At 39.2% G+C, this 19,058-nt stretch overlaps 3 protein-coding genes across 3 annotated transcripts in view; 1 reads left to right on the top strand and 2 right to left on the bottom strand.

The window, feature by feature from the left end:
• The first annotated feature begins 101 nt into the window (after window positions 1–101).
• On the top strand, window positions 102–4,602 carry fam167ab (family with sequence similarity 167 member Ab). The gene is made up of 3 exons (XM_020920379.2): window positions 102–216; window positions 1,724–2,089; window positions 3,043–4,602. The coding sequence occupies exons 2-3, from the start codon at window positions 1,763–1,765 to the stop codon at window positions 3,304–3,306; spliced, it is 591 nt and encodes a 196-aa protein (XP_020776038.1). The 5' UTR covers window positions 102–216; window positions 1,724–1,762; the 3' UTR covers window positions 3,307–4,602.
• Window positions 4,603–4,787: 185 nt separating this feature from the next.
• ccm2 (CCM2 scaffold protein) lies at window positions 4,788–9,428 on the bottom strand. Its single transcript, XM_020930103.2, has 10 exons — window positions 9,072–9,428; window positions 7,704–7,880; window positions 7,549–7,632; window positions 7,172–7,355; window positions 6,966–7,102; window positions 6,742–6,877; window positions 6,611–6,668; window positions 6,269–6,404; window positions 6,051–6,189; window positions 4,788–5,969 (listed from the first exon to the last, which is right to left on the bottom strand). Exons 1-10 carry the CDS (start codon window positions 9,099–9,101, stop codon window positions 5,665–5,667), a joined length of 1,386 nt encoding a protein of 461 aa, XP_020785762.1. The 5' UTR covers window positions 9,102–9,428; the 3' UTR covers window positions 4,788–5,664.
• A 6,309-nt stretch (window positions 9,429–15,737) lies between these two features.
• Window positions 15,738–19,058, bottom strand: part of xkr6b (XK, Kell blood group complex subunit-related family, member 6b) — a 48,359-nt gene continuing 45,038 nt past the window's right edge. The window contains exons 2-3 of the mRNA XM_020920210.2: window positions 17,474–17,670; window positions 15,738–16,708 (exon numbers count right to left, since the gene is read on the bottom strand). Of these exons, the coding sequence (XP_020775869.1) occupies window positions 15,738–16,708; window positions 17,474–17,670 (1,168 nt within the window). The remainder of the gene's footprint in view (window positions 16,709–17,473; window positions 17,671–19,058) is intronic.

Raw genomic sequence — 19,058 nt, 5'->3', positions numbered from 1 at the left:
AAACATTCTTCTTGCTTGATTTATCTTGATTTTTTATAAGGAAGTGTCACACATCTCTGGGACGTTTCCAAGCAACCTAAACCTGACGCACGCTCTCCACGCCACTCCTCCTTTAACCGGACCCTTTTTTACGCACGAGGTGGCGAGAGCCCAGGGCCACGAGTCGAGGGTGCACCAGGGCGGAAACACTTGGACATCTTCAAACTGGCCAGCAAGGTGCGTAAACAACTCTATAGGTGTACAATATACTCGTTTCTCGGGTTTTTCCCTATTTACGCAACTGGCAAAATTTCCTCAGCTCTGTTGGTATCTGTGTGGTTTATGTGTCAGAATTAAATTAGTCCATAAAAGGCAGAAGAAGTGCTACTTACTTTAGCTCAGAATAAATAGGCTGTCTTTGCATCAGTGCTTCAAATGATCAATTAACGCTTTGGTTCTAGTTTATAGTCATACTAATTGAAATTAGTTGCTTATATTTTTAAACATTTCCCATGCACAGTAATAGCGGTAAATTTAGAATGCACTGGAACAAGAACGAAATAGGCTATGCAGTAGACCCAAATACATTGTACCCTCTTATATAGAACAAAAACTGTAAACAAGTTGTTTTGTAAAGACTTACTTTAAAGCATGTTCATTGATTTATAAAAAAAAAAAGCTAGTTATGTTAAAATTAAGCTTATGTGGTGCTTGATAATTTTGCATGGTATTGACACTAAAATGTCATATAATCTGTCAATGTTGAGGAGCCCAGGCTTAACCGTGCTCCCAACAACACTACACCTCTGTCTTCAATGACCATTTTTCCTTTCTAAGTTCCTTTACTTCTGTTTCTAGTGTTACTCTCAGCAGTTGTGAAACACTACCCAGAAATTCTATCAGAAAGGCGTACATTTTTGTTGTGTAAAGGAGAATCATCAGGACAAAACACAAACAAACGAGCATTAGTCTAGTTATAATAGGTTTAACATTTCTTACTTAGTTGCCAAATATAACTCAATATTTGTTTTCCTTTGTACGGGCTGCAGTTGGGTTTCTGAAATCCAACAAAATGTTTTTTATTAACTTCATTATCTAATATCTTACCACATCCTGAGTCAACATAATGGCATGTACAAAGTGTTTAAAAATGCATGGAGCATAGATTTTCCTGCTCAGTCACTTTTCGTCTGTGACAATGCGGCCCCTGGAGACAAACTGGATTCCTTTAACGAATATGGAGATCCATTCCCTGTTGTGCACAGTCAGGTTTCTCTCATTACTGTACAAGGGCGATGGCTTCACTGCTGCTCTACCTATTGTGGAGTAGCTATTGTGGTTAGTTACTTCACCTCAAAATTCAATGAAGGTTAATTACTAAGGTTTTCTTTCATATTTACATAGTCTGCATTTGTCCGTTATTTTGGTTAAGGTGACAAGCCAGCAGTGTACTGTGTTTGTGACCATTCTAAGCTGAGATTAATTTTAAAATAGCCACAGGGATCTGCATAAAAAAGTGAAATCAGTATGCAAATTAATGATCAGAATGAAAAAAATGTTATCTGAGATGTTGCTTGAAATACATTTATTGTTTTTAGCTTCACCAGTACATGTTTGTGCATAGCCTTTGTTAAGATCTATGTGCCAGTCCTCTCCATTTTGCTCAGGCTCAAAACTCAGGCTTGTTACCCTTAGTTCGCTACACCTTATGTGCATTTTTCACATTGACTTTATCTCTTCACAGAAAGAAGCTAGTAAATCCATGATTTCAATTTGAAAAGTCATGGATGCCCCTTCAGTTCCCCAGATCACAGTGGTGACAGATGATGCCATGGAAGAAGCAGAAAGCATAGAGGATTTTGACTCAGACGACCATCTCGACAGTTTAAAGGCGCTGACACAGAAACTGAACCTGCAGACTAGGAGACCTTCTTACCTGGAATGGAAAGAAAGATTGACTGCAAAAGATATCATTGGGGAATTAAGGACAGGATATGAGCAATTCCCAGTGGATGATGGTTTGGTGCAGAAGGAGAATTCACTGTCTTCGGATGTACTGCAGGGATACAGCAACATCGATGAGGCTCTAGATTACCTCAGGAGAGAACTGGTAAGGCCATATATGTGAATATTGAAGGTCAGTTTATATGGAGCTTTAGATCGCATGCGCCTATAAAGGTTGTCATAAAAATTGGTAACAAGAGATTAATCAGTAGGCTACTAAAATATATTAAAACTTTAAGCAAATTTCAAGTATCGATACTGGATAGGAATAAAGAAATCTATAAATAGGACAAATTTGGCCTTTTCTGAGTTTTACAATTGTTTTGATCTATGTCTGAGCTAGTACAAGACCACATCGTAATATTTAAAAAATCTAATTATTAAATTAATTATTTTAATAGAAAATTTCTATTGTGTAAAAGTCTGTTTTTTTATCATTGTGGTATCACTGACTATCAAGCATTATCCTTTATTAAAATCCAGTTTTCATTTTTAGTATTGTGACAACACAAATTTTTATCATTGCATATAATGTCCTCCCAATTAGGATTGAATTGCTGTTCATGTCCAACTAGGAGAGATGATAATCCTACTGAGCGAAATTTATTAAGATTTAAGAAATTGCATCTGTAGTTTGTTTTAGTGTAATTGTTTTTAAGCTGCTCTGTTACTTACACCAGTCATTTAATCATGCCTCATCAGCTTAGACTGAGTGCAAAGAGGCCTAGACAGATTTAATAGGGCTATGTAACCATTAATACATAACAGGATTCTGAATTAGCAGAAATGAAAACGCTATATGTTGTCATGTAAATTATTTTTGTCAACAGCAGGGCAAAAATAAAACAAATGACTTTTTTTGTTCAATAGTTAGTGGCATTTTTACTTCTGAAGAATGTTTATTCTGACTCTAGTTGCAAGGGCCTACAAAATGAAGGTGAATAAAAAGAGATCACTTGAATAAAACGTCTAAAAAGTGTAATTTTTGGTAATTTTATATGTGTGCATTGAAAAGAATACATATTCTCATCATCTAATAGCAGAGTTTCTCTTTTGCAGACTGACATGCGTGTGCAGGATCAGCAGTTGGCCAGGCAGCTCATGAAGCTCAGAGGAGACATAAACAAGCTGAAGATCGAGCAGGCCTGCCACCTTCACCGACGAATGCTCAATGATGCCACCTACAGCCTGGAAGAGAGAGATGAGCTGTCGGACCTTCTGTGCGAGTGCCCAGTGACTCCGGGACTGGCACTATCTGCCCCCCTGCGCCTCATTGGGGTCACCAAGATGAACATTAACTCACGACGCTTCTCACTCTGCTAGCAGCACTGATGGCAATTACAGACTCTTCAAGTAATTTTGGATTCTTGCTAGGATGTAGGGCTGAACAATATATCACAATCAAATATAATTGATGTCACAGTATTTAAGTATTTAGGTGATAAACTCTGCAAAGAAACAAATGTTCTGCAATCAGATGTTTTTTTTGTTTTTTTGTGTGCATTTGATTGGATTTTAGCCTACCAGTATCCAAAGTTAGTGTGTTAACGTATAATTTCTATATGGAAAAATCTAACATTTTGATAAGTAAACAGGAATCACTCCTTCATTTCAATTTAAAATTTTCATTTGCAATAATGACATATCTGACAAGATACAAATTCCGCTGCTACCTTTAAAGTAAAAGTATGTTTTCCTGCTATATAATATTTAAACAAGGAGCTGATACTGTTTACAGCCACCTGCAAAAGGGCAAAAGAAGGAACTGTCAATCATCTTGTAACAGTCAAGAGATTATATTAAGTGTTCAATGAGGTGTGACTATGATTAAATCCATACTGGGTAAATATGAGTCATCTGTTTGCCAGATGACATGGCCAGTCTGTCTGTAGTCCTTGTTTTTCCTCTGGGTTATCCAGTGTTACATAAGGACCTGGGGACAGCGCTAGTTCTCATAGTTTGAATTCTGTGGGGGGTGCTTAGGGGCTTGCATGTGAGAATGTCTGAATCCCTGGCCTTCTGGGGATGGAGCTTAAATAGCTTATTATGAATGACTGTGCTGAGGCTGTAGTTTTTATGCATGATGTCTTGGTGTAGTCATAGTATCTCTACTGAAAACCCTGTCAAAATGGGCACTTTCATATACATTTTTGTAATAAACAGTTATGGGCTCCCAGAACACCTATTCACTGAACACCTACAGAACACCTACGCACTTGTGACAGTAAGAAATTTCATGCATAAACTGTATACAACATGCCAAAAAGTGACAAGCAAACAGAATTATGGCAATATCTGATAATGAACTTTTATCACTTCTTTAGATTCAGGTTCAGCGGTTGAAGAATTTTTCACAAAATGCAAATTCATAATCTGTGTGTGTGCTATGCCATTTTAGAATCAAAACACCAGTTCAGTATGGGCCGTCTCACACCGCAGTGTCCTGTTACTGCAGAGATGCAAGCTGTAACCTAAGCATGGGTGTGTTGTTTCAGTGCTCAGATCATTTACCCTTTCAGGCTTCTCATTGGCTTTATGTTTTAAAGCATAACCTTCATTTCATACTGAATCAAATAAACAAGAGTGTCATTTTGTAAATGCTGTAAAATAAATAGTGCCGGTCGCAGTCTGGAGTAATCCTTGGTTTGGCCCTTCAGTGCTCTGGGACACGAATGCTTTGACATATTCAGGCTGAAGTTCCACAGGAGCTTAAGGCATTCAAGCAGATGATCAGAAATGAAACCCTCTGACCTTTTGAGCAGTTTCGAGGTTGAAATTTAAAATTAACAGTAGGACAACCAGAGTAAAATAACTTGTTATTTAATAACCAGCATTTTCTCAGCATAACTCTGTAAACAGCACATACAGCTGCTGCAGTAAAGGCACAAGGATACACAGTTATAATATGAATGATTGACAAGAGTATTATCTGTTCAGTTACATCAGCCAGTGGCTTGTGGCTTTGTCTGCTTCTCTAAATTGCCTGAAGGTACAGTATGTAGCATGTTTCCTGGTTTAAAAAAGGAAGTACAATCACAACTGAATCTGGGTTGCCAGTGCCTTAACCTGCAAATAGGGGACACATACCGGTACAAGTTTTTCCTCATTCTCTGTATTTGAACAGGCTATGCACCATTACAATTACTGCAAGAGTAATATTTGATTTGAACATGTCTACCTTGTATCTGAGAACACAGCTAGGCCATATGTGTAGAAATCTGAAATAAAAATGCTACAACATACTGTACTTGTTGTACAGCACAGTATTTGGTCAGTTTGAAATAAGCTAATATATAAAAATGAGTAAACACTGATAAACAAAACATAATGCATAAAATGTGTAAAAATGCCATATTACTGTTACACTCTCAGTAAGCAACACAAAAAATACTTCAAACAATCACAGAGCTCTGACTGACTTAAAACCGCACAAAAGCCTCCACACACACAGTCCTCCTCCAGAACTACAGTTTAAATACATGCTCTGGAAAGCTGCTACTTTTCTAACAACAGTGGCAGATACTGCCAATACACAAGAACAAAATCATCAATAAATTTAAAATATGGTGCATTGCAAACTGTTCATACTGATGGTATGGATAAGTGCATTGGTGGCTTCATGATTTGGCTTTACTGAGTCTCAGAGAGGACATGTTAGTACGATGGACTACCTTCATGTGTCTATGGGGTGACTGCCTCCTGGTCCATGCTGCAGCCCAGAGCCTCAATATCATTGCTTATGTCTGTAATCATACGGTCCCACTCGTCCCCCTCGGAAGTCTCCTGGCCCTCATCGGATGCTACACTGTCCCCGCTGCCTCCTGCTGCCCCGTTCCCATTGGTTGTTGAATCTGAGGCGGAGCTGGCAGTGCGCCTGTAGCGACCAAAGCTGTCTGTGATGATGCCTCGGCCGTCCTTTACTCCAATGGTCTCCAAAAAGTTCTCAAAGTGCTGACTGTCTTTCTCGGGAATGAAGGCTCGCAAACCTGGCAACATACAATGTTAATTATTATACACAACTAAATTACACACATATAAGAACATTTGGAAGAAGAAAAGAGCCTCACCAAGAAGAAGAAACTTCCTGCTGTCCCCATAAAGTTGACGCAAGTTAATACAAAACTCGTGAATAGAAGCTCCATTACGATATTCACGGAGCAGAGTGGCAAACTGCTGAATTTCCTGAGATGACAATTTTGTCCGTAACTATAAGAATAAAGAGAAGAAAGAAGGCATGAGTCTAGACTAAGGCACAAACATTTAACTGCATATTTGGGAGAATTACAGTGGTCATGTAGTCCTGCAGCAGCTCAGCAGCTGTTGTACTGAGCTCTCCTTCACTGGCCGGTTTTGTCTGGGGCGATGTGGGGGTCGAAGCTAAGGGAGAGTTTCCTTCTGCCTCCACAGAGTCCTGAAAGGGGCTGAGACACAAACACAAATATCAACCGTATTGAACTCAGTTATAGGGAGATGGGTGGCGTTTTTTTCAGTAGAAAGTGAATTGGAAAGTCAATGGAGACGGAAGCATGCCCATGCTCACTTCCTTGGTGTGGCGGCTAAGCAGGTTTGGTTACGTCCATACAGTCTATGATATTCGCACAGACCCATTAACTGTATGTTTACTTACAATGAATTAATATCAGCTTCAAAGGGCTCCTTGATATCCACTTTACTTGAAGAATCATCTATAAAAACAAGCAAAGATGATATTAAATAATGGCACAACATGGAATTACAAAGCAAAATACAACTCCTTACCACTACATAGAGAAAGATGTCTGATTGGAGTAGTTGCTCCATCAAAAATTGCTCTGTCCAAGAAATCAATGGTTGATTCAGTGTACACAATCTGAAAGACTTGGCTTAGCAAAAGGCACAACTCTTCTGCCGCTGCCTATTAGGTAAAAATAAGTAATTATAACAAACATATTAGGCAAATATTAATATTTTAAAGGTAAAGCATAACTAAAAACTTAATCTACCTTGTTATCAACGGCAAGAACCAGCAAGCAGCACACTTCTACCAGCACCCCTCCGCTCTCTGATAAAGAACTGAGTGTCTGGGACTTGTTTAGATCAGGACATGAACTGGGGCAGGGAGAACCGCCTGACTCTTGTGCTGCAACACAGAGACACCTTTAATTTCTCAAAGAAAAACAACAACTATTTAAACCAGCAGTGATTGTACCAGTTTTAAGCACAACCAGGTGCAGTGAGTCATCTCTAATGTAGGACACAGCAGCAATATCATGAATAGGCACTCGGAGGATGATGTCTTCTCCATCACGCCACACCAGTTTTATGTTATATGCTGACAAACTCACCACTGCGTCCTGTTCACATGTCAGCTGGCCTGCCAACTGATGGGACCTCTGCAACACAGTTTATCCTTTTATTCTGATTACCACAGATTAATATAAACTATAGTCCTTAAGGGAGAACAATTTATTGCAGGACACACACATGCACAAACATAAGAAGTCAAGAGATTAGTTAATAAAAGAGTGGTCGTAAACCTTTAAATTCATACAGATAAATTGTGCAATTAATAATTAGAACACAAACCCTTGCATTATCAATGAGCTGGAGAACTTCTGTTCGGCTTGAAGGGTTCAAGTATCCTGGTACTGATGTCAGCTGGCCCAGGTACTGTGAAGGATGAACAAATACTGAATTACTTGGCTTTTTATTTTTATAATTCCAGTATCCAATCAACATACTTTGACTTCTTTTTCTATGTAGTCATTGAGCAGGATGTCAGGGTCAATACGGTGGTCTGGTTGTGACAGTGAGAAGGTGTGGAGGGCCCTGCGTTCAGTGGCCTTCTCCTGAGCCTTTTTGTCCCTCCCCTTCTCTCCTTTCAGGAAGACACGCTTGAATGGAGACACTAGACCTGGCTAGAACCAAACAGGAGTGGAAAAGAAATGAATACATTTTCCATGTCTATTATAATGTATACATGTATTCCATTTAGGTATAAATATTTTGATCTTGTTGGTTGTTGTTGTTGTCAATTGGACTTGCAGAACAACGAGACCAAACTACACTACTACATGCTGTTACCCAATATGTCTCGATCATGTGTCAACAGCAAATGGAAAAAGAAGCTGCACTTTGCAGAAAACCAAAACACTCAATGAAATATCATAAATCCTACTGATAACCAGAGTCTCTCAAGTAGTCTTACGTCAATCTTACTTACATCAGCAGTGACATGTAAACAATGAAATTAAAATAAACACAGTTTTAATAGTTTAGATGAACTTCTTTTAAACTCCTACCTCGTAGTCCATGAACTCACACACCCAAACAGATATAAAGAAAAGCCGCTGTGCTTCTCCTCTGTGTACTACAGTAACTATCCACCTGCTACACTGGGACAGTGACTGACAGCTGCTAAATGAGAGGCAAAGCCTTGAGCAGTTTGTGTGGGTGTGAAGCGAGCCCCAGAGAGGAAGAAGAGAGGTTCTGTCTTTAAACTTGAGCACATAACAGGAAATAGACAGCCACAAGTTCCTGTGTGATGAAATGCAATTTTACTTTCAATGCAAAACTGGTCACATTCATGGATAAGAGGAAAGGGGAGCATGCACGCTGTCCTATCAACCAACAGGTCATTTAAAGGTAGTTTAGGCCAATGTAATGCACTGGGATTTATTTCAGAATAGTGATGTGTGCAATATGAACAGAAGAGCCTGACATACAGTAATCATTTTCATTAAAGGGCTTAATTTTTAACGAAGCCCTTTGCCAGCTGTTTCTTTAAGCACGAAAGTTGTCCCACATCGCCGCCAAGTGGCTCAAGCGATAAACTATTTTTTTTTATAATAATAATTACACTAACAAATTACACACAAAAGCAAAAACAGAAATACAAAGCTCATAAACAAGTAATTTGTTTGTCAACAAAGTGGCTGAACAAAAAAGCATTAACGCAATAAACTACTTACCCCAGAGCGGCTTGTTTGTTTACCCAAAGATTATTTCATAGCTACATTAACATTAATATCGCACTGACTGACAAACTTTACACAGGATTTAGTAATAGCTTAGAGAAAGTTACCATAACAATGTTAAACTGCACGTACCTTTTTCACTTTCTTCACATCATCATCCATCTCTACGCCGCAGTCCACTTCATATTTGTTTCAGCTCGGACAACCCGCTTTGACCACACTTCATATACTTTTGTGCTCAAATCAATCTCAAACTCGTCTAAAAATGCTAGCCTGAGAGTTAGCCTAGCATACCTTACTGTAAATCTGGAAAAAACTTGTAGCGCTGGAGAAGATAAACATTTCCTCTCCTCTTATTTCAAAGAAACGCCTCCGGGTCGCCGATTAAAACATACCCCGGTCAAAACCACTAAAACCTACACGTAAATAAATCCGTGATAAAAAGTGAGACTCCAAACTTTTCAATCGTGCCGCCATTTTGGGCGTAGAGCCGTGCCCAGAATGCATTGCGCTTTGTCACAACCACAACAAAAGCACACAACCGCACAAAACCATACAGTCTATGCACAAAATGAATAATTTTTTTTTTTTTTAAGTCTCTGAAATTAGTATTGAGAGTAGATCACGGATCTATCCATGGAGTAGGCAAATTATTAATTAATACATATGGAATGAATGAGTAAGGTTTATTCATTTATTTTATTTATTTATGTAATAAATTGATGAGAAATAAATATTGTATTGGCTATGTAAAGCAAACCAAGTAGGTTTCCACTCAAAACGCTAAGTCTATTTTGTCTTCCAAGCACCATCTGATGGTCTACAGCAGGGCAATTCCAAGCAGGTAAAAAAAAATTTTTAAAAAAATAAAAAATCTACTAGATCTGCTGAGGACCTTGTACCATCAGTAGTACACAAAGGCTACTAGACCAGGGGTCACCAAACTGTTATCTTTGGGCACCACTTTATCGCTCCTGACTGTGATGGTGGGCCGGCGTTGGGTGGGCCGTATAACAAAATTGTATGACCCTGACGACGCAGATTATATTCTTTGAAAACTTTCTTTACATATTAGACAAACTGCACGGTCCTTACACTGAACAAAAAAATAATCAGTTGTCCCTTGTTCTTTAAATATCGGCACCCTCTGTCAACTTTTCGTACTATATATGGATACTTTATAGAAATATAATTTTTTATTCAAAAAGTCAACAAAATACAAGATGCAGACGTGTTATTTGCCAAAAAGTAATAAAAAAAAAAAAAATAGACCATGACAACTTTTAAAGATTGCCTTATAGAGCCCGTTCAAGTGGTGGGGGGGGAAGGGGCTGAGGGGCCAGTCAAAGGGGCGTGAAGGGCCGAAGCAGTCCCGTGGGCCTTACTTTGATGACCCCTGTACTAGGTTAAATTGACTGAGCGTCCAAGTCCAAGTTTCAAAGGGGTGCAAATACAATACTTTTCTAGTCTTATTTTGTCTAAACTGAGGGTGCAAACACTTTTAAATGAGGTAGCAATGCACCCTTTTCTACCCCTGTAAACCCAGACCTGACCTCTATACAGTAATCATAGTAGCTATCTTCAGTCGCAGTGGTCGTCATCAGTCGTCATCGGTTGTCGTCTGTTGTCATCAGGCGCCTTCGTGGATCGTCCGCGGGCGTTGTCGTCTGTCGTAGTAGTTGTAGTAGTCGTAGTAGTAATTTGGTGGCCCATCTAATATGCACCCCCTCTAATATAAATTAATAGGTCCCTAACATCCTGGGTCCCCCTGTTGACTCAAGTGTTTCTATATGCCAATTAATGCCTATAATTGTTATGACATGAGGCCTATATAGAAGAAAAAATAAGACATACAAACATGTTAGTATATTGCACTTTGAAATACTATATTTATTTTTCTCTTCTGGGATGAACAGTCTGATATATGAATCTACAGTAAGGCTTAACATTACACTTTCAACATAATATTTGTATTTTTATCTCTAAACAAAACATACAAAATAACTTTAGCACCATATGTTATTAATAGTCATATATTGTTCCCAAAAGGGTGTAGTACAATACTGGACATCAGTGTTGCTTTTTTTTTTTTTTTTTTTTAAGAATGGGAACCCATTTAACAATTTACTCACATTTCATATTAAATTACAACAAAAAGATTCTTCCCTCTGTGCTACAGACCAGATTTCACTGATATTGAGCCAACTCTTGGGTTATTCTGCTTACTCAAAAAGCCTGATAGATCTGTGACACGTACCAACAAGCATACATAATCTATAAACTCATTGTTAATGAAACAAAGCTTTCCCAACATCTTTGATAACAGTTGTAAATCAGCAGCAATTTATATAGTTTTTTCAGTACAGTATCAAATCTAAAAAAAAAATTAAATAAAAAAAATTAAATAAAAAATCTTACAGCCAATTGTTCAACAATAACATCAAATAATACACATTGTAATGACATAAAAATGACTGAATTTACAACACAGCAACCACATTCTACTTATTGTCCCCTTTGAGTTCATAAGCACAAGATGTGTTCCAGTGCTTAGAGGCATCTTGTCATCTGGCAGGTTCATCTCTTAAAAGAAAACCCAAGTGCAGATTGAATAATGGGAAATAAAAAATAATTTCACATTTTGTGTGAAAGCAGTTTTTGTGCGCAGACTATAAAAATGAAAATGGCACCAGTGAGACTTGTATATCGCTGTAAACTGTAGTTCTGAGGTGCTACTTCTTAAGCAAATCAGGTCAAGAAGTAGTAGCACCTTGTGTAATGTTGGTTTAGCACCAGGATTTTAGTACAAGTCTAAAAAGAACATAGAGAGAATACAGTAACTTAAGTTTCTGCTTCAGGTGGCCATAAGAAAAAGGTACAGATTTAAACCAAGTCCAACAGAGACCTGCTGCTACACTTTGATGTAGTAACCAGAGGGTGCACTTCCATGCTGAATGGTCATCTCACTATGAGCTCTATGGGCATGCTGGAGGTCAAACAATATGATGGCTGAACAGGAAATCACTGATTGTACATATTTTGAGTAAGTCACAAAATGCAGTTCACCATCTTTTATGCATTTTGTTATCCTTTTGCCTTCTACTGCAGGCATTATTGTTTTGGCTAGAGAATGTACTGTATATTTCCCACAAGACAATAAAGAGTTACATCTTGGCACAAATCATTCATCATTGCATGACAAAAGATGAGACGCATAAGACAAACAATATAATCATCATCCATCTTATCCTTGCTGGCTTCTGTGACTCTTGATTCCTTTTCTATAACTCTTTTGGTTGTGTGGTGAGACTGCATAAAAGTAATACAATTTAATATACATAAAAACTAAAATTTTGCTGTACACTGCTGTCAGGTTGAGGTGTAAGTTGTAAAATAAACTGTATACCCATCAGGCCTGTGATTATGACCAGTACAATACATTTTGTATCATTAGTTGAAGGATCAGACATGTTTGAAATTGGCACATGTATTTAAAATGGTTTGGTCAAATCGTGGTGACTAGTTTATTTGTTTGTGAGTGCATTTCCAAATCTTAAACAGTTGTGGAGTGTTTACTTTACAGAGCTCAATATCTATCAAATGTTTTTAAAAAAGAAATAGTGGTAAACAAAATTGAGGCTGCATAATTATTGACTAGCATTTATCATTAAGGGACCAATATTTGAGAACTGGCCATAATGGAGTGCCTAATCATTCTTGGTTGGTGGAGTAAGTCAGACTATTTGGTGCGATTGTTTTGGTGATTGTGCTGGTTACATTAAAAGAGTGAAATAAAATACACTGGCACTGTTGTTTTGCGGACCTGGCTGCCGTGGCTGGATTGAAGCACCCAAAAAAATACAAGGCACAACAAGGACTGAGGAGAACAAGCTGGCTGTTCAAACGCTCTTGCTGTGTGCTGTGGCTGTCAAGAGATGTGGAACATGTTTGACAGGAGAGGCTGCAGGATTAATATGACTTTGTGAGGCAACCTGAATACTAGTATACTGTTACTGTATAGGTACAGGTTCCATTGCACCCGTGTATTTTTTTTATTAATCAAACTAGCATTATTCCGCCCTTAATTAAAATGTCAAGTTAAATAAACTGCTTCTCTATTCTAATCACATATAATCACAAAGAAATCGTTATACAACATCAAGCACCAATAAAATTGAGCCCATATAGTTTTAATGCTATATTTGTCTATTTCACACACACTATAACTAAAAAATAAATAAATTAATTAATCACAGTGTAATAGCACCTGATTTGGAAATGTCAGTCACTGGAAAAGGATGCACCATGTGCCAGGCAGCCAACTACCACAAAAACTGCCTTAGACTCACTCTTGATGTACAAAACTGAGAAGTGTAAAGCAAAAATAATTTAGCAGTATTAAAACCCCAGATGAGTAGGGTTCTAGTATTTACTATATTGAAAAAATGGTGGCCCTTGAGGACATGCTAAGGGATGAGAACTGCATTGAGACACCCCTGAGTCAGCTTGTTCAGTGGCCCTAGAATATGCTCCTGAGGAACCCCTGTATTGGCTGTATATTTAGATTTGTGAAATCATACAGTTAGTACATGGCTGTTTATTCACAATAACAGATACGAATATGGATTGTGTGGAACTACAGTGGATCAATTGCATAATAATCTTGACTATGGTTTGTTGGATGTTGGCTTTACCCACCCATAGCTGACCCAACAGTTCTCAATTACTCAGGGATTAACATCATGTTGACCACAGGAGGGCGTCCTCCTGGATCCTGATGGTCTGGGGTAGTGGCAGTGTACCTCATCGCATGTTCTCAAGCTTCAACCCCATTCATTCATTTATCAGAGAAGTATTTATGAGGACAATTACCCATAAGGCTTAGCACCACCGAGACAACTAAGAGGGTGGAGCAGCAACCAAGAATTGAATTGAACAGCGAAGTTACAAAATTGTAGACAAGATGGATGTAATATTTGGTTATATCAGATCCAAGATTTAGGCCTAACAAAGGCTTTGTCAGTCTTTTTACATATGTCGAATATATTTTTCTTATTATTCACAATCCTACAGTCTAATTTGGGTCGTCTACCATAGGCACTCCTGTTCTCTTTCAGCTCTGGCAAACCCCCTCTAGGCCTTCTTGGACTTCCACCACTCCTACTTTTACAGTACGATGTTAGCAGGCACTCGTGGCCACAAATAAGCAGTAAGTGCTGGTGAAAGCCAAAAAGGAATCTCATGTGTGTAAGCCTTTGGGTATCATGAATGGACGCATTTACATGTCAATAGTTATAGTAAACACTACGATGTAAAAACACACAGAACATTTTATATTCAGTTGGATCATTGAGTAAATACATATGAAATGCATTCATGGATGTACGAAATTGTTCAATAGCCCTCACAACTTTTTGTCAAGCTCCTTTGACTTAGAAGGCATTTTTTCTGGGTTTTATGAATAGATATAGGCTAGTGCTCATCCCAAGGGTGTTTGTGGTGGAGGGCCCCCTGCTGGCTGGGCTGGATAGCTCTTTCAGGGTGTAATGGCGGCACAGCAGGTCTATAGATGGCACATATTTTGCAGTCTACTGTTTCAAAGGGGCAGATCAATTAAAAAGACCTTACAGTGTATTTGGCTTTGTTTCTGCAGTCTCCCAGCACTCTTAAGTGCTACACTATGGGAGAGCACATCACTATGTCAGAGATGTGTCAAGGAGAGGACATAAACACATGTTGAAGAATATTGGTATATAAATATCCTCAGATATTTAAGGAACCAACTGAGTATTTATCTTCCGAAAATAGCCTACATGAAAAATGGGTAAGGAAAAGGGAAGGGAGGGATACTTTCTAAGATTTAGAGGGGAATGGTGGAGGACACCTTGAAGACTGTCCTTGCACTACGACAACACATTGAAGTTTCCATATTGATTTACTAATCCTACATCTTTTTACAATCTTTAAAAAATCTTTGGAATGTTTCACTTAAGGAAAGACCAATTAAAACAAAGTTGTGCTCATTTAAGTACATTTTTACATTCCTCAGTATACTTCTGTAGAAGTAGAAGGACTGAAATTTTGTGCTTTGAGTCACTGAGCGGTTTGCAATGACAGCCCACAGTCAGTAGAGGGCAGTGTGCCCTGCACAATGCACAAACAAGTCATTCAAAGTTAGCATGCTTTTAATGCCTTAGTGATTTAAGAGTTTGCTCAGAAAAGATTGAGTTGAGAACCTTCTATGTATTTGCTTTCATACACTTTAATACTGTGTAAGTTTTCTCCTACAGTATTGTGATATACAAAAATTGTCAGAGCCTCAAGGATACATGGTCTAGGAAGGTAAACAATAGACATTATTGTACATTTCTTTGATCCACATAAAGAATGGCAGTAAATGTTGGCATGTGCAAAGGCCTTTTCCTCCATCATTCCCGTCAGACTTTGTGCTGGTCCCAAGTCACTGGGACACACTATACAAGTATTCACCAATACAGTGTAATGCATTAGACATTTCATAATGAAACATTCATATATTATCTACACACTCATACAGGACCCTTCTATGCACCTAGAGGGACATCAGCACAACTGTATAGATTCTCTCTCAATAATGTAGATACTTTCTCCAAAAATAAACTGGGATGTTGTGTTTAGTCTGTCCAGACAGACTTTTTTTTAAGAATTCTTTCTGCATTAAATTGACTGGGAAAGGGAAGGTTCCCATTGGCAAACTGACTGAAATATTGTATGTTAAAGAATAGTGGAAGTAAAGTAACGTTGTACTTTTTGAAGCTCTCAGAGGGATGACTCGTACTGCAGGAGTTCATACAGGAGCGGGCCATCTCTGTACCTGATGCCCACTGCATTAGGGCTTATGAACTGGAGAACATTTATGGTCCTGCGCAGGCGCCGATCCACAAAGTGTGCATCCCAGGCGGGGTAACGCTTTCTGGGCATGTCTATTTTGATGAGTGGGCCTTCAGGCCTGATGGGCCGTCCCGCACCATCTACTGGTTCTGTGGAGCGCACCTGGAACACAGGAAGGCAAGTGTCCGTGGCAGTTTCATCCAGCTCCTCCTGGTCTGCAGCCAGACCCCGAGTGGGTGTAGCCTGGGACCCTCGAGGACCCGGGGTGGGGGCCATTGGTTCTGCCTCTGGAGGCAGTGGGAGACCCCACAGGAGCTCAGCGCAGCAGGAGCTGGCCAGCACCCTTAGGCGGGGGCCCATAGGGTGCAGGACACTATAGTAGAGCACCATGCAAGCCACACCTGAGGCAAAGCACAGGAATACGCCACAAAGGGCAAGAGAGGCGTATGCGTCTGTAGTGACCGGGTCCCGATAAGCATACCACAGACAGCTGAGGAGTGTGTTTTCCAACAGTACCACGGTGTAATAGGCAACCATACGGTAGCGGGTCCGGCCCTCTCGCACATTAAACCAGCAGAACACATAGACCACGCCCACTACCATGTTGAACAACACCTCCTCCCACTTGGACATGCAGAAGTCAGTGCCACCATGGATGACCCAGAAAGCCATGGCGCACCAGTGGAGCACCACAAAAATGCCAAAGTAGATGTGGAAAACTGAGGCGAAAAGGGCAAAGGAGAGCACCCTCGAGAAGATGGTGAACAAGCGCCATAAGAGATGAACTAGAGCACCACGGTAACTCATGCTCTTCTTGTCATCACGGGAATCACGTAGGAGTTTGTGGTACGAGGCCAGCACCCAGGCCAAAGACAGAAGGGAGGACAGAATAGACATACCTGCAAAAGGAAGAGTTACAACAGTCAACAAAAAATAAGCCCTTTTACCATTCTACTCACTGTACAGTGCCTAAATGCAATCCAAAGTAATCCACAACCACCACTATTCAAAGCATTAATCTTAAAATCATCATGGGCCACAGACAACCCCAGTGCATTCTGCACACCAATACACTTCAGTGACACGTATAAGAGTAGAGACAGCAAATGTGTCAGCGCCTGAACCTGCTCTATGAAAAATCATGGAGGGAGATGTGGATTATCTGCAGAGCTGCAGTGTGCTGCCTCTCTCAAAAAAAATGAACTGATGGAATTTCTATAGACACACAGAGAAAAGGTTTTGTTTTTTTAAAAACTGAGTTGGTTTTCAGTTCTAAACATTTTCAATGCAAGGAACAGAATAGTACACTTGATGAAGCCTAGTGTTAAGTGAGCCACGAGCTGAGGCAGTCCTACTTAAACCTTCTTTTGTTGGACTTTATAACTACATATAGTACTATATGACATCCACCATCTACTTGTCGTTATGAAAATGTTAGGGCGTATATATTTTGTATCATTATTATTATTTTTTTGTTATGGGTGTTTTTATTTCTCAAAAATCCCCTGAAAACCCTACATTCTTTCTCTGAGCCTGGTCACCTGGTGACGTCTTCATGAAGACAAACAAGTTAAATGTCATAATTTCTATAGAAAGAAACAGATGAAAACCTATTCTATCTGCTTTACAGTATGGGGTACAGTATGGGGTGAGGATGTGCTTACACTGCAGCCCCTCGGCCTGGTTGCTCTGGATCATGATGCAGAGCTGCAGCACCAGTTGGGGGGCACTCTCCAGGAAGGTCTCAAGCAGCCGTAGCATGTTCACATCCGCATACTCGTACATCATGGCCAGGTAGAAGCGTCGCTGGTTCTCCTTCTGTCTGTGCGTCTGGATGCCCAGATACATGGTCCGGATGTATCTGTGAAGACATGAAATAAGAGGATTGTTGTGATGTGTATCTGTCTATGGCACAATTACAAAATATTTCAGGAGAAAAAAAAACTGCTTCATTTGCTTATGACACTAAAAGGAATGATAGCCTATTTATTTCCAATTATAACCACTTTCACATACATTTCTAAGATGCTATACATTCAAGATTCTTTCAGAAAGATAATTGGGTGAATTACTGTAATGTAAATCTTTAAAAAACATTTTTACTGGCCCTCATTGGAACTAATGCACACATAATGTATAAATTATCTAGAGTGCACCACATGCTATGCTGAGCAACAGAAGCTCTAAAATGATCTCTACGTACAACATCTAGCACTTATGACTTCAACAGTCACTACAGATACTATGGCAACCACTAGTACAATTATTAAAGCAATATCTCCTATGTCTGCTACCCCCATAAGAAATCACTTCTCTAAAACAACTGATAGTCAACACTAATTTGGACCAATCAATACCGTTCATCTGCAATGAAGCACTAAGAACTATGTCACAGTTGATCTTGTTTGGTCTACACAACCATTACAGAGACTACAATATCTACTAATACACCTAAAGCAACAACTCCTACATCTGCTACTATCCTTCATCTCCTATCCCCACAAGAAATCAGTTCTCGAAAACACTAATTTGCATGTACCAAAAAGGTTCACCTGCATTGAAGCACTAAGAAAAATGTTAGGGCTGATCTTGTTTGGTCTTCATCCTCTGGAGCAGTAGTGACGTGTGAGCTGCTAATTCTGCCTATGGAGTATTGGACAGTGGCAGCAGGGTCTCTGTGTGCTGGGTTGGGCTGGCTGAGTGGTCAAATAAATCCAGGGCTTGATGGGAAGGCAGTCAAGCGAGGACAATAGTGTAGCGTAGACAGAAATAGACTAGACACACTGTAGCTCTCCTAGCCAAAAAACACTATAAAGGCCATGGATCACAACACAGCACTTCAGATTAGGAAGGACTCTTTTCAACAGCTTTGGTATCTCTATAAGCTTTAAAATGCAGCTGATCCAAAGCAAAAGTATATAGAAATGTTGGAAATGTTGGTTTAAAATGGGAGTGAATGGTTCAGAAAAAATAAAATGAAATCAAATTGCAATTTTCAGTTTGCCATGCATTGCGATTGCAGTTTTGGTTTTAATAATATGACTGAAATAAGAACTGACACAACACAACAACCACATTTCTGAACATGTTAAAGTTTTAAAAGACAATATAATTTGTTGTTTTCAGAGGAAATTATGGTACTAATATTTAACTGCGTCCATTCAAATTGCAAATTTGAGTCTTCCTTCTCACTGCATCATATTTGGTTGAGTTTTTAACATGCTAACTTCCTATTTTGCATACAATACA

Source organism: Boleophthalmus pectinirostris, unplaced genomic scaffold (genome assembly GCF_026225935.1).
Source record: "Boleophthalmus pectinirostris isolate CB_2022bp ecotype Guang Dong unplaced genomic scaffold, ASM2622593v1 HiC_scaffold_13, whole genome shotgun sequence".
Classification (NCBI taxonomy): Eukaryota; Metazoa; Chordata; class Actinopteri; order Gobiiformes; family Gobiidae; genus Boleophthalmus; species Boleophthalmus pectinirostris.
The sequence above is the reverse complement of the archived record's forward strand: the minus strand, read 5'-3'. Positions and strand labels throughout refer to the sequence as shown.

Excerpts from the sequence above, each read along its gene's own strand:
- ccm2 (XM_020930103.2), bottom strand. The coding sequence starts at position 9,101 with ATGGATGATGATGTGAAGAAAGTGAAAAAG. Across the intron at positions 7,633-7,703 it reads ACATAGAAAAAGAAGTCAAA|TACCTGGGCCAGCTGACATC; the intron begins GTATGTTGATTG and ends CATCCTTCACAG. Across the intron at positions 5,970-6,050 it reads CAGGAAGTTTCTTCTTCTTG|GTTTGCGAGCCTTCATTCCC; the intron begins GTGAGGCTCTTT and ends GTATGTTGCCAG.
- fam167ab (XM_020920379.2), top strand. The coding sequence starts at position 1,763 with ATGGATGCCCCTTCAGTTCCCCAGATCACAGTGGTGACAGATGATGCC. Across the intron at positions 2,090-3,042 it reads ATTACCTCAGGAGAGAACTG|ACTGACATGCGTGTGCAGGA; the intron begins GTAAGGCCATAT and ends TCTCTTTTGCAG.